The 12,064-nt window shown below is 38.4% G+C and overlaps 1 protein-coding gene across 6 annotated transcripts in view; it reads right to left on the bottom strand.

Annotated features, from left to right (window-relative positions):
- Positions 1–12,064, bottom strand: part of plch1 (phospholipase C, eta 1) — a 71,705-nt gene that overhangs the window by 43,467 nt on the left and 16,174 nt on the right. For 2 of the 6 annotated variants that reach the window (XM_005937909.3, XM_005937910.3), the window contains exon 1: positions 4,827–8,920. The exons of 2 other annotated variants lie outside the window; for them this stretch is intronic. In XM_005937909.3, the coding sequence (XP_005937971.1) occupies positions 4,827–5,010 (184 nt within the window). In that variant the 5' untranslated portion in view covers positions 5,011–8,920. Of the gene's footprint in view, positions 1–4,826; positions 8,921–12,064 lie in introns of those variants that run through there. 2 more of the 6 variants (XM_014338621.2, XM_014338622.2) reach the window with 1 other exon arrangement.

The raw sequence follows: 12,064 nt of genomic DNA, 5'->3' as shown, positions 1-12,064 counted from the left end.
GTCCATGTTGCATACGTGTATACATTTCATAGTTCTTTGTTGTTCCAGCACAGAGTCCTGTTTATAGTCGTCTCAGTCATATGCATCATTGTCTCCTTGTCTCAGTCTTCCCTGTTGTCTGAGTTAAGTGTCAGTTCTTAGTTTTCCCAGTTCAGCTTCTAGTTTAGTCTTGCCTCGGTGCTTTCAGTTTTTTGCCACTTTAATCAGCCAAAATAAAGGCTCGCTTTTCGTTTCAAGTTCAGTACTGTCTCCTCGTCTGTGTCTGCACCTGGATCCTCACACTCCCACACACGGTCTGCCCTCCGCAGACCGTGACAAAACTCTCAACATATCAAAACATTTTTTCATATTACAAACACAGCAATGATATTATTTAGTAAAAAGTGCATGTTAATGGTTAAGATGTTAAGAAGAATACAGTTAAAAGCATACATGATAATAACTAGTATATTTTTTCTGCATCAGATCAATGGTGAAGGAACCTGAAGACTCAAAATCATCAGGGTTTACAAATAAAGAAAAACTGCATATCAAAATTTGAAAAAGGTCAAATATAGTGAAGTTGTATTATATTTGTAATAGCAAATACACAAACACACAGAAATAAATTTAAAAATGCATTTTTTGATGACATGAGTGATTATCTTTAAAGACACCAAAAGTCAAACCTCTTGTGGCTCTAAAACACATATTTAACCGTACTTGACAGAGCACACACTCAGCAGAGCGCTGAGTACAATCTGCACTCTCTCTATCCTGAGGAAAGGCTTAGCAATGGCACAAATTTGGCTTTCAATACAAGATGAGTTCTTTTAGTCACAGATGCTCACTCCAGGGACACAACCGTAAACATATGAGTCCAATAGCTGCATATCACTTCGGAAGGTTCACAGCACATTATGAATGCAAAGATGGTCACACAGCCTGCCATGTTATTAACACAAAAGAGAACAAAGATCAAAAGATACATACAAATATGTGCGAAGTACACAACAAGCTATTTACTCTAACCGGCAGTTTCCAGCAAATCAGAAGAAATATCAATAGTGTTGGGGTAGGACTATGTTTTAGACAACAGTAATGGACTGCAAGGGTCACCTTTTATAAATGATAAGCTTGAATTTCAGTAAAAGAATTAGTAATGTGAACATCTGATATGACAAATGGGCATGACTAAGATATAAAAAGGAAAGGGCAGCGTCACCGAGTTAACAAAAATATATTTACTCTTATTAGATTATGGTAACAAGATTTTTGTTTTTATGTAAATATAAAACAAATACAGTTTTTGTTCTCTGTAAATGACCCACCTCCACTTTTGCTTATTATACACCGGATGCATTTGTTACACCATTTTCAGCTCTTGTTACATAAATGTTACCTGATGCCATACTTCTGAACTTACTAATATTTTTGCATGAACTGCTGTTTTGGTTTCTTTTCAACTGTTTTTTTTTTAACCATAAAAACCAACCATAAATAATAGTAAGAAAAAATGTTTCTTTTAACACATTGGATAGCTTCAAAAGCCCCTCACTTGACTTTGAAGTTATTAGCGAGTGGTTGATGGACGTTACCAGCAGTCACTTGGTGAAATCCGTCGCAAACAGCTAAATTTCCTTGTGATTTCTTTGATTCTGAGCGGATTGCTGCAGTCACTGAAAAAACTGTGTGGAAGGCACCAACTTGTTTGTAAACATTAGTCAGCTATGCGCTAAGTGACAACGAAACTGCAAAGAGCACCAAACAAACCAGTAATAGAAACGCTTGCCTTCATAGTAAAATTTTAAACTTTTACTTTGAAAGAACTTTACTTTTTGATTTGCGTCTCACTTTTATAAGTTTCACTACCAGTCAGCAAGCAGTTGGGGAGTGTTTATAGAAAAGCAGGTGTCTTCCATGCAAACTACAAGTGATTGTGGCAATCATCAAACTAAAATCAGGGATGCTTTTACAGCACGCTCTTTGCAATCAATTTCATCAAATTACTGGCAGCAGCCACTCGCCAACCAGTCAAGGAATGAGCGTTTTCTCTTGGGACCACAGGTTGCCAGGGGGTTGCCAACTGGTCTTTAGGCCTGTGGGACCGAGGCCTAAATCAAACTGAGCAAACTGTCTAAACTTGTTTGGGAGATTTGCTCATTAAGCTCCTCATTGACAGTGCCCTAATGAATAAATTAATTCACAATGACATTGAAATATTCTGCAGTACATACAACTATTAGCTATAATACAACCAGAACCTGTGCACTGTAGTTCAGAAGAAATAGAATCTCAGGCACAAGGTTTCATTAGACCCACTAACAGTTATATAAACACTATACGCTATTTTTCTATACCCAGCTTTAAGCCATTTTAATCATTTATCACAAAACAGGGAATACCACAAACTTTTATATCAGCTCATAATGGATGAGTACTTTATGGTGTTGCAAAAAGCCTTCAGGGCTGTAGAAAATAATGGGACACTGAAGATGCAGAGAGATTTAGAGAAAAGAATTAATCAAAAACAAGAAAATAGGACATGTTGCATTATTTATCTCTCATGGCCACTTATGAAATCCACAGCTTCATTAACAATGGATTTCAATGGATGGCACTGTCACATGTGGGTTTCCTGTAATGCTAATCACATCCACAATCTTTTTCCGGGTCTTCTCTCACTATGTCAGACTGTAAAATCCATGACTCAGACTAGACAAGCTCACAGCATCACTCTGCCAGCAGTTGGATGTGAAACATCACAAATCAGCCCCAAAGTGAATAAATGCTATTCAACAGCCCTAGAAAGTACATGCCCATGCTCCCACTATTCCCTCGGAGCATAAATATGTAAAAATGTTTTTCAGAAAGGCAGTCAGATATATTTCACAAGAAAATTCTCAAAGGGAATACAGAAGTCATTTTTTTATTTATCCATCCAGCTCAACATCAAAAACAGGCAGCTTTCCAGAAACAGAAGACTGAAATCCAGGTATCATTTCATCATCAGTTTGTGTTGAAGCGCAACCTAAAGTAAGTTCACTTCCTCCCTTATTGCATCTCCATTTTTACTCTATTTTCTTCAATCCATCCCTGCTATTCCTTGACCTTTCTGCAGGCATTCTCCTGTCACTCTGTTTTCCATCTGCATGATAAGCACCACAAAGAGCCAAATCTCAAACTTAGGCCAAAAGCTGAAAAGCAGAATGGAAGAGAGCAGGTGGGTTAATATGTACACAGGAGAGGGGAGTCAGCTCATAATAATAGATGAGAACTAATTTAAGTAGCTCTTTGAAGATCAGTGATGTTGAATGAAATAATCGGCGGCCTGAACACCTTGACATTCATCTCTTGTCCAATTTCTCTGTTTAAACCATCTGAGGAGCAGATATGAATTTTACCATTTCAGTTCACATTTGTAATTCTTGTCTGTTTCTTAGAGACACCTTTGCAAAACTGAATTCACTGCCTTTTTAACCCCACTTGACATTTTTATGTGAATTATCCTCTGATGGTGGATCACCCTTCCAAACAAAAGGATTTTAGACACATAGCAGCTCCATCCAAGTGTAAAAATGTGATATTTTTTTAGCTATATGAGAGTAGGGAAAATATAAAGAGCAGCCTTTTTTCTACTTTTTTAGCTTCCATTTCCATTGAATGAAATACAGTTGCTACACATGCATGTGCTGCTGTGTGAGTGTTTATGAGCGTGCACGCATGCATGTGTAAAATCTCATCATCTCTGTCGGCGCACAGCAGAGAGCAGATCAAAGCTTTGTCTCTCCACAGAGGCCAAGGAAATTCAAACATATTTTAATGGGGTAGGTGATGAAGACGCCTCTGTGATAACCTGATGAACAAAGCCTGTTCTTACTTAGATCCATATTATAAGGCCTGGAATTGCAAACACATAATACCTGGTATTTGATTATCAGCTCAACAGCTTTCATTAATCTTTTTCAATCTTAACTGTCATTTTTTTAATCTCAACACTGATGTGAGATTTTTATCAGCCGTGGCCTCATTTGACTGTCTAATATACTCAGGCTAATATTTCAATTCTAGTATGGCCCTACATGAGATCTCTGTTAAGATTTGGTCTAAGGGTGACGACTAGAATGGACAACAGTCCACAGATTTATCATAATTTATTCATAACTACATAAATTCATATTCACCAGCATCTGCCTGATACTTCATGCACTATTCATGTGGCATAAGGCACCAACACTCAAACTATCTGAGCCAGTTTGACTACTGAAAAACAAATGCAGCATTTAGACAAGAATAAAGCTGTCCGAATGGAGACTTCTGCCCGATATCTTTCATGACCTGCAGGTTTTGTTTTGTGTACGCAAGTTGATTCAAGATGTGAATCGGTCTCGGTTGATTGGCTGTCCAAAGGACAAAATGAATTATATTTACACAGCATTACAATGTGAGATAAAATATGCAGAAATCAACACACAAACTAGACAAATCTTTCCTCATGAGGGCTCTTCTGCTGGTTCAAAGTTATGGTAGCTGAAAGTGAGCAATTTGATTATTCTGGGGATATTCCATTGCATAAACATGAGCTCCTGCTCTGCTCCTGTGCTATGAATAGCACCAGGATGTGATGTGTTCAATATGCAATATGTTTGTCTTCATGCGCAGTTTTAGAAAACCTGTACAGAAACACAAAGATACCAGTTTTTCACAACATATATCAATTTAAATATAAAAAAGTCAGCAAAGGATGATGAAAATCCAGTCAGCTCTATTTGTTTGCTTCAGTCTGCATTATTGACTCGATCCATACACATACCTAAATCACACAGACATCACAGACATCAACTTACCAGTCTGTGTAAGCCTGCATTTCTGTGGTACAGCCACGGTGCCACCAATGTGGTATATGTTACGCGCCAAAAGGGTCGCTACTGTTAACGCAGCAGACTTTTCAGCAGGACCGTGAATAAAGGTGGATTGTACTTTATGAGCAGACAAAGAAGTTGGACCAAAAAGTGAACAAATTTCCTCCATTTCCTCGGCAAAAAAAATCCAAATTCGCCTGTAGGAGTGTGCCTCGGCTCAGTCCCAGTATGAAACACACTCAGCTTTTGCCTGTAGCTAAACCTTCTGAAAACCACTTGCGCTTTTCCTCAAATTAGGCTTGACGGACAGCGCGCACTCTCTCCAGACAGTAAGCCTCCACACTCAAAACAAGAAGCAAGCACACCAACACTCCTGCTGTTCATCTTCCTCTGTGGTGTGCTCTGATCTGTAGCGTCACCTTCATCTGACAGCCTTCTCTCTCTCTAAAAATACACGTTTCCACCTTTCGGTTGGTCATCTGTTCACCACTCCCGCTCTTCCCATCCACCTCTCTCTGATGTTCGCAGGTCTTTCAGAACATGTGCAGCTGTGTGACTGTGGCTGCCAACATGCTACTCTGACACACAGATTTGTATTGTTGTGCAGTTTATGGAGTGATTATGAAGAGCATGGGATAGTGCAGATTTCTGTCTCTGTATTGGCAGGGTTCATTAAGGTCAACTAGCGGGATGCAGGGATAAGAATGATGACATAACATTCATGATAATGCATTACCAAAAGTAAGATTTAATGGGCTGGCATGTGGGAGGAGTGTGTGTGGGGATGTGAGTACAACAGGAAAACTCAGAGATGGCACATCTGTCTATCTTGCACTAAATGCTCTGCTATTATACACAAGCCCCCTCCTGGGGGTAAAGTCCTCTTCTCTCATTAAAATTTATTTGATTAGGCGATGAAAAATGCCATTTGTTAAGAGTAACATAATGCTGTAAAAAAGGACTCTATAATGTCATTTAATTAATGTGCTCATGTGTTGTTTTTCATACCCTAAATTGGTGTTAAAATCAAACTCAATGAGCTATAGAATAGCTCGAGGATATGAATGGCTGCAGTCAGGGATGGCTTGGGTCTTTCAGGCTATACTAAAGTACAGCTTTTTTCTCTCTCTCTCTTTTTACCCTTGAGCAGAGGAGTCTTGGACTGATGCGTCTCTTTTCTAGCATAATCTAGCAAAATAAATTAAAAACCAATTAGCCAAAACATTTAAAAACTAGACTGCTAGTATTCAGAACAGCTGCACTTAAGACAAGAAGAGCATGCTGTGATGAAGAGAGGCCAGATGCAATAAATGCTCAAATACAGAGATAATAGGATTCGTTATCGGTCACTGTCTCCTTGAAGATTGGACAAAAAAGCTTGAGAAAGGAATTCATACCATGCTTAATGTCACACCTCCGCATGCATGAACTATAGCTGTTTGGAGATGAAATGCTAGTTGTTAATTTATCATTAGAAATACAACTTTGGAAATGTAGTGAGGAGAGCTGCTTCAGACACTGTTCAAAAAACAGTCAGAAGATTCATTCTAGCCACAAGTTTAACAGATCAAAGCTGAATGGGATCATCTGTGCCTGCAATCATGAAGGGCTGAGGAGGAGAGGAGGTACAGCGAGGAGCTCTTTAAGTACAAGAAAGTCATGCTGTCCTTTACTGCTGACTGTCCTGTGTCTGTGTACAGCACCACTGGCACTAATGCAGACATTAACGTTACACTGTGGTCATTGCAGAAGGGGATCCTGTGGTTCTTTCTGCTCGTGTTTCTGCTGAGGCTGCAAAACCTCTGTTGGGAAGAACCAATGTACCAATGCTTGGACTACTTTGACAAGGAGAAGGGCTTCCAGCTGAATCCTAAGGTCCAAGAGACCATGGTGGATCTCCATGGTGACCATGTCTGCTCGCCAAGTTTTCAGAGCCAGTTGGTTGCAACAGTTAATTAATAATTAAAATTCACTTTTTGTTACATGTTAATATAATTTTAAAGTAAAGTTGTTTTTTTAAAGGCGCATTGTGTTAACTGAATATATTTACTTTTTTCCACTACAACCAAATATTTAATCTTTCTTTGACACAAGTCAGTGAAAAGAAAGAGTTTTGAAGTCCCTTTCCAAAATTGTAAAACTGCATTGTACAGAAGTTGAAATCAGATTGAAATGTAACATATAAATAAATATATATGTGAGGCGAGGAGTTTCCCTTTGATGGATCCAAATCTCAAGAAAGGTGAAAGTCCTCATGCCAGTTTTCAGTGTTTCACAGAATATTATTTCTGGAGGTATTTTTTCTTATTCCTTGTATGCAATTTTCTTTATGCTGTATGTAATATAATATTATATAGGATTTTTATTTGGAATATAACATCCACAAGAACCAGTCTGTGTTTCTAAGATTAGATAATCAGGCAGATTGGGGTTTTTTCTTCATATCACTGCAACAGAATAGATCAAAGATGATAAACCCCAAATTAAACTTCATATAATCCCATCACATCTTCTTCTTACATATATTCATGCGTTATATCATCCAGTCTCCATCCTGTTTCGCTGTTCCTCTCAGGACATTCAACAGCTTATGAAATTAAATTAGTGAGGCGCACAGCTCTGTGACAGATGACGACTTCTGGAAATCAGGCCGTAGCATGGTGGGATGAATGCCCCCAGCTCATTTGTGACACTGCTGTTTCTAATGCCTTGGCAAATTCCAAATTCCATCACCTGCTCCATCAGTAAGCTTCCCAACAATGTGATTACTGGGTGAACATAATTTCTAGGATAACAAATCCTGATGTGGCGTTTAATTGATTCACTTTGTCTTGTTGCATGTTTCTGTTCATAGTGATGGTGGCCTGGAGCCATTCCGAGTATGTATGAGGTGGAAAGCAGGTAAATAGCCTGAATCTGTTTGTCAGTCAATGCTAAAACAGAGAGACAGACCCTCACATTCCTAGCTGTGGGACAGCTGGAGTATAATCCACCTGATGTGTGATTGAAAAGACACACAGGGGAAACCTGTATGAATGCAGAGACAACATGCGGACCACATGCAGGAAACGCTAATTAAAGAACTGCAAAGCTGCACAGCCATGACACATTTTCTGATGTTCCTGTTTTAAATCAAAACAGTCATTTGCTAATATATGCAAGTAAATATTCGACCTTTGCCATTTCTATTCCTGCATACACGGAATTTTAAAATGCACAATATGAAAAACTGATTAATAAATGTGAAATCATCATAACTATATTCTCAGGGGAAAAATAACTATGTAATAACAGTTTGACCCACAATGTCAGCATAAAAAAACTCCATTGTATTTTTAAAAGTACTGAAATCTACAGCGAACTCATTGTCATCTTCAAGAAACCCTTTTGAGATTGTTTGAGCTTTGTGACACTGTGAGGTGGAAGCATCTAGCAGAAGATGGGTACACTGTGTTCATAAAGGGAGGGACATGGTCAACAAGAATACTCAGTTGGTACTAAGGAGTCTAAAGAATAGCCTCCTTATTATGACATCATGACCAGCAGACGGACCCATTAATACAAGGCAGGATGGATCCATGCTTTCACATAGCTTTCACAAGTTTAAACAGAGTTCAAACAAACCTCAACAAAAAACATTTTGCCTTCTAAAAGCAGACATATGGCTGTTTTATGATCTACTGCCCCCCGCTGTTGTTTAGCAGTGTTGCATTGGGCAATTTCATACTAACACTAATAATAATATCGCTAAGGTTAAGGTTAGGTTGCGTTTCAGAAACTAAAACTACTTACTCCTTGTTAAGATATGAAAATAAAATATTTTATCCTACAGTGGAAAAATAACTGAGGTGTAAGTTTTGAGTATAGGTGCAAACCAGTCTAAACCGACTATCCTGCATCACCACGGGAGTGGTAGCATGGATTTATGATACATAATTACGGCACGTAATTTTCTTGTGAAAGGAGTAAAAACAGAAAAAGCCACAGAATTATAATCCTAATCTAAAAACTAAGTCATAATTAACATAATTCTGAGATAATAACCTCTTGTGTGGTGCCTGTACTGGCTAGTTCTGTAATCATCACAATGAACTAGACTGCATCAGTCCCAAACTTTTGAGCAGAATGAACAATTAGCCACGTTAATATCTGCGTTGATTTGAACACTTTGTTTTGTGTTTTACTTAAGAGTGTTTTACTTAAGAATAAACAGTGAATGAACTGTATTAGAAGTGTCAAACATACTGCCCATGAGTCAGAACATGCAGCAAAACTGCAGTGAAGTCAATAAAAATCATATTTTGCTATTAATTCAGGCTCTGTTTCACTGAATTGTTGCATTTGTGTCTTTTTTCTGGCTGTAGGCTTGAATGTGTACATGAATAGTTGTCTCTTTGTCTTAGCCCTGCAATAGACACCATGTCCAGGGTGTACCTGACCTTTTACCCATGGCAGCTGAGATAGACTCCAGTCCCATTGCAACTATGAATTGGATAAGCAGAAGAAGACTAATGCAAGGATGCAAGATATGTGACATTGTGAAGAATTTCTTATCGCTAGTAAAAGAACAGATTGTGCAGAATTTAACCAAATAAAATGTAAGAGCCTGCATACAAATTTCTTAATTTATTTTTCAATTCTCCCACTCCAGTCTCACAAGTTTGCAGCAGAAGCTCAAATTAGTTTAAAAAAAGAGTCTGCACGCAGACAAATGTCTCTCAGCCCCAGAGTCAATCACAAACACCTGGTATACAAAAAAACAGATCACCATTTGAAGGGCATTAAATTCATGGAGGGTTTTGATTCATTAGTTTCAACCCAAAGATCCAAAGGTAGAAAAATCACAATTGAAAAAACAATCAAAAAAGTCACACCCATAAATGAATGAATGAATGAATGAATAGCTTAATTTGTTAGTCTATATCGTACTATGCCCAGGCTCAACAAGGCTACACAACAATGTTATGATATGAATATTGCTAAAACATTACTAGTTTTCCATTTCCACACTTTATTTCTGTGTCAGTGCTAAACAATCAAATAATATTCGTGTATCTGAGATCCGTGTGTCGGTGTCAGTCCTGCCTCATAACAACGTTTGTCTGAAATTAGACAGGATTGCTCTGTTGGAGGTAAAGGGGGAAATATTTCTTTGTGTATATTAAACTCTTTTCTTTATTAATTTATTCACTATAATAAATATATTATTAATTTTGTGTTTGCTGTAAGCCAAATTTAGGTTACCTGTGTTGGCTTGCTAATGAGAGTTTTTAAAAGCATTAGTTAACTTCCTGGCTAATGATAACTAAATGCTCAGTGAGCCAAATGAGCAATAACGATGCTCCTGAATCATCATTATAATGATGCAGAAGCAACACCAATATGGTGATTTCAGATTGTACGACTCCAAATCTGATATTATTATGCGACTTTACTCTGACTGTCAGTGCCTGAGATTGTGGCTATAGTAATAATAATAATGGATTGCATTTATAGAGCGCTTTTCGGGAACCTCAAAGCGCTTTACAATTCCATTATTCATTCACTCTCACATTCACACACTGGTGGAGCTACAGTTGTAGCCACAGCTGCCCTGAGACAGACTGACAGAAGCGAGGCTGCCAGTCTGTCCCAGTAGGTGGTGGGTGAAGTGTCTTGCCCAAGGACACAATGGCCGAGACTGTCCAAACTGGGGCTCGAACCGGCAACCTTCCGATTACAAGACGAACTGCCAACTCTTGAGCCATGATTGCAATGTATAGTATGGCTGGCTGCATTTTCTAATAAAACAGCCCACACTAATGTTAAAATTCTGGGCATGTATTTATGTCTACATTTCCTGCCTATATATAGGTTGTTAATGGCACTAAAACTAATCGACTTGTCACAAATAAATGGCTGCCAAGATAATAATCTGCTGTACTATTTGTCATTTGTATAACTCCAGTGCTTTATATTTGACAGCAACATGGTGCCAATAGGTTTTAACTAGGATCTGGAGTGTACTTTCAAATAAAATTCCTTTTAAAACAAAGTCATTACACAAAAGTTCTAGGGTAGAGTTAAGAACACTTGGTAAGGCTTCTTGTTAGCAACATAAAAGAATACACACTCACTCTTATGTCGCAGTCACTTACTCCACCTAATTAAGAGCTCTTAGGGCAATGCTCACACTGCCAGTGCTACAAATGGGTTTCCAGGTTCCCTCGGGTGCAGTGTGGAGCAACTCCGGAATAAAAATAAACACACGACAACTGCGGCATGATAATGCATTTGCCAAAGCTGATACAGGGGGTCCCCGAGCGGAGGAGGAGTGACTTCAAAGGCGGGAACTGAACCCTGCATGTGTGTCAGTGCGCTTTTTATGTATACATTTGGTATACGATTGTTGGCTGTTCGTGCAGTGATTGAGCTTCTTCTTTCTTCTTCCCAATGCCAGGAAGGATGATTGAGATGTAGTATCTCTAGCAGAGCCAGACTGCCATAAAAACCTGTGTGATCTCAACAGTTTCCCAAAAAATATTTGAGAGAAGATATGATTGCCTGCCTTCTGCTTCTTATCAGGGAGGCCGAAAAGTGTTGAATAAAAGCAAACTGGACCTCTGGGTAGCTCATTAAAGGATGAAGGGATGAAAGGAAATTAAATAAAAGCCTGTATTTATGGATAATTTCCTTTCTATTTCCCACTTAAAACGCTAATACGGTGTGGTAAATGCGTTGCCTGGCTGCAGATTCATGCTGACAATTACCAAAAGAACCCCAGTAGGTTTAAGGAGTTGGATTTTTTTTTAAATCCAAGGCAAGAACAGATGTGATGTGCCAGTTGCTATGTCAGCACGCAGGCTGATAAATTAACCCAGCAGCAATTAAATTTTACTTCATATAAATAAAAAAAGAAGATCCTTTTGGAGAAAGAAGAAAAGGAAAGAACATTACTAATAAACAGGAAACTGATTATTGCTAAACTGAATACACTGGAAGCACCTATGCAGTGGAACAACTAAAGAGACATGGGTCCTTTTTCCAGCAGTACCGTGTTTCAGTATCATATTATATATACTTTATACCTTATTGAAAAATTGCCTATTTAAAATTGGACGAGATTGGTGGTATCATATTTATTTCATTTCTGTCAGAAGAGAAGAGAAGAGAAGAGAAGAGAAGAGAAGAGAAGAGAAGAGAAGAGAAGAGAAGAGAAGAGAAGAGAAGAGAAGAGAAGAGAA

This window comes from Haplochromis burtoni, unplaced genomic scaffold, assembly GCF_018398535.1.
Source record: "Haplochromis burtoni strain Fernald_Lab_line unplaced genomic scaffold, NCSU_Asbu1 Contig_216, whole genome shotgun sequence".
Classification (NCBI taxonomy): Eukaryota; Metazoa; Chordata; class Actinopteri; order Cichliformes; family Cichlidae; genus Haplochromis; species Haplochromis burtoni.
This window is presented reverse-complemented; position numbering and strand designations above follow the sequence as displayed.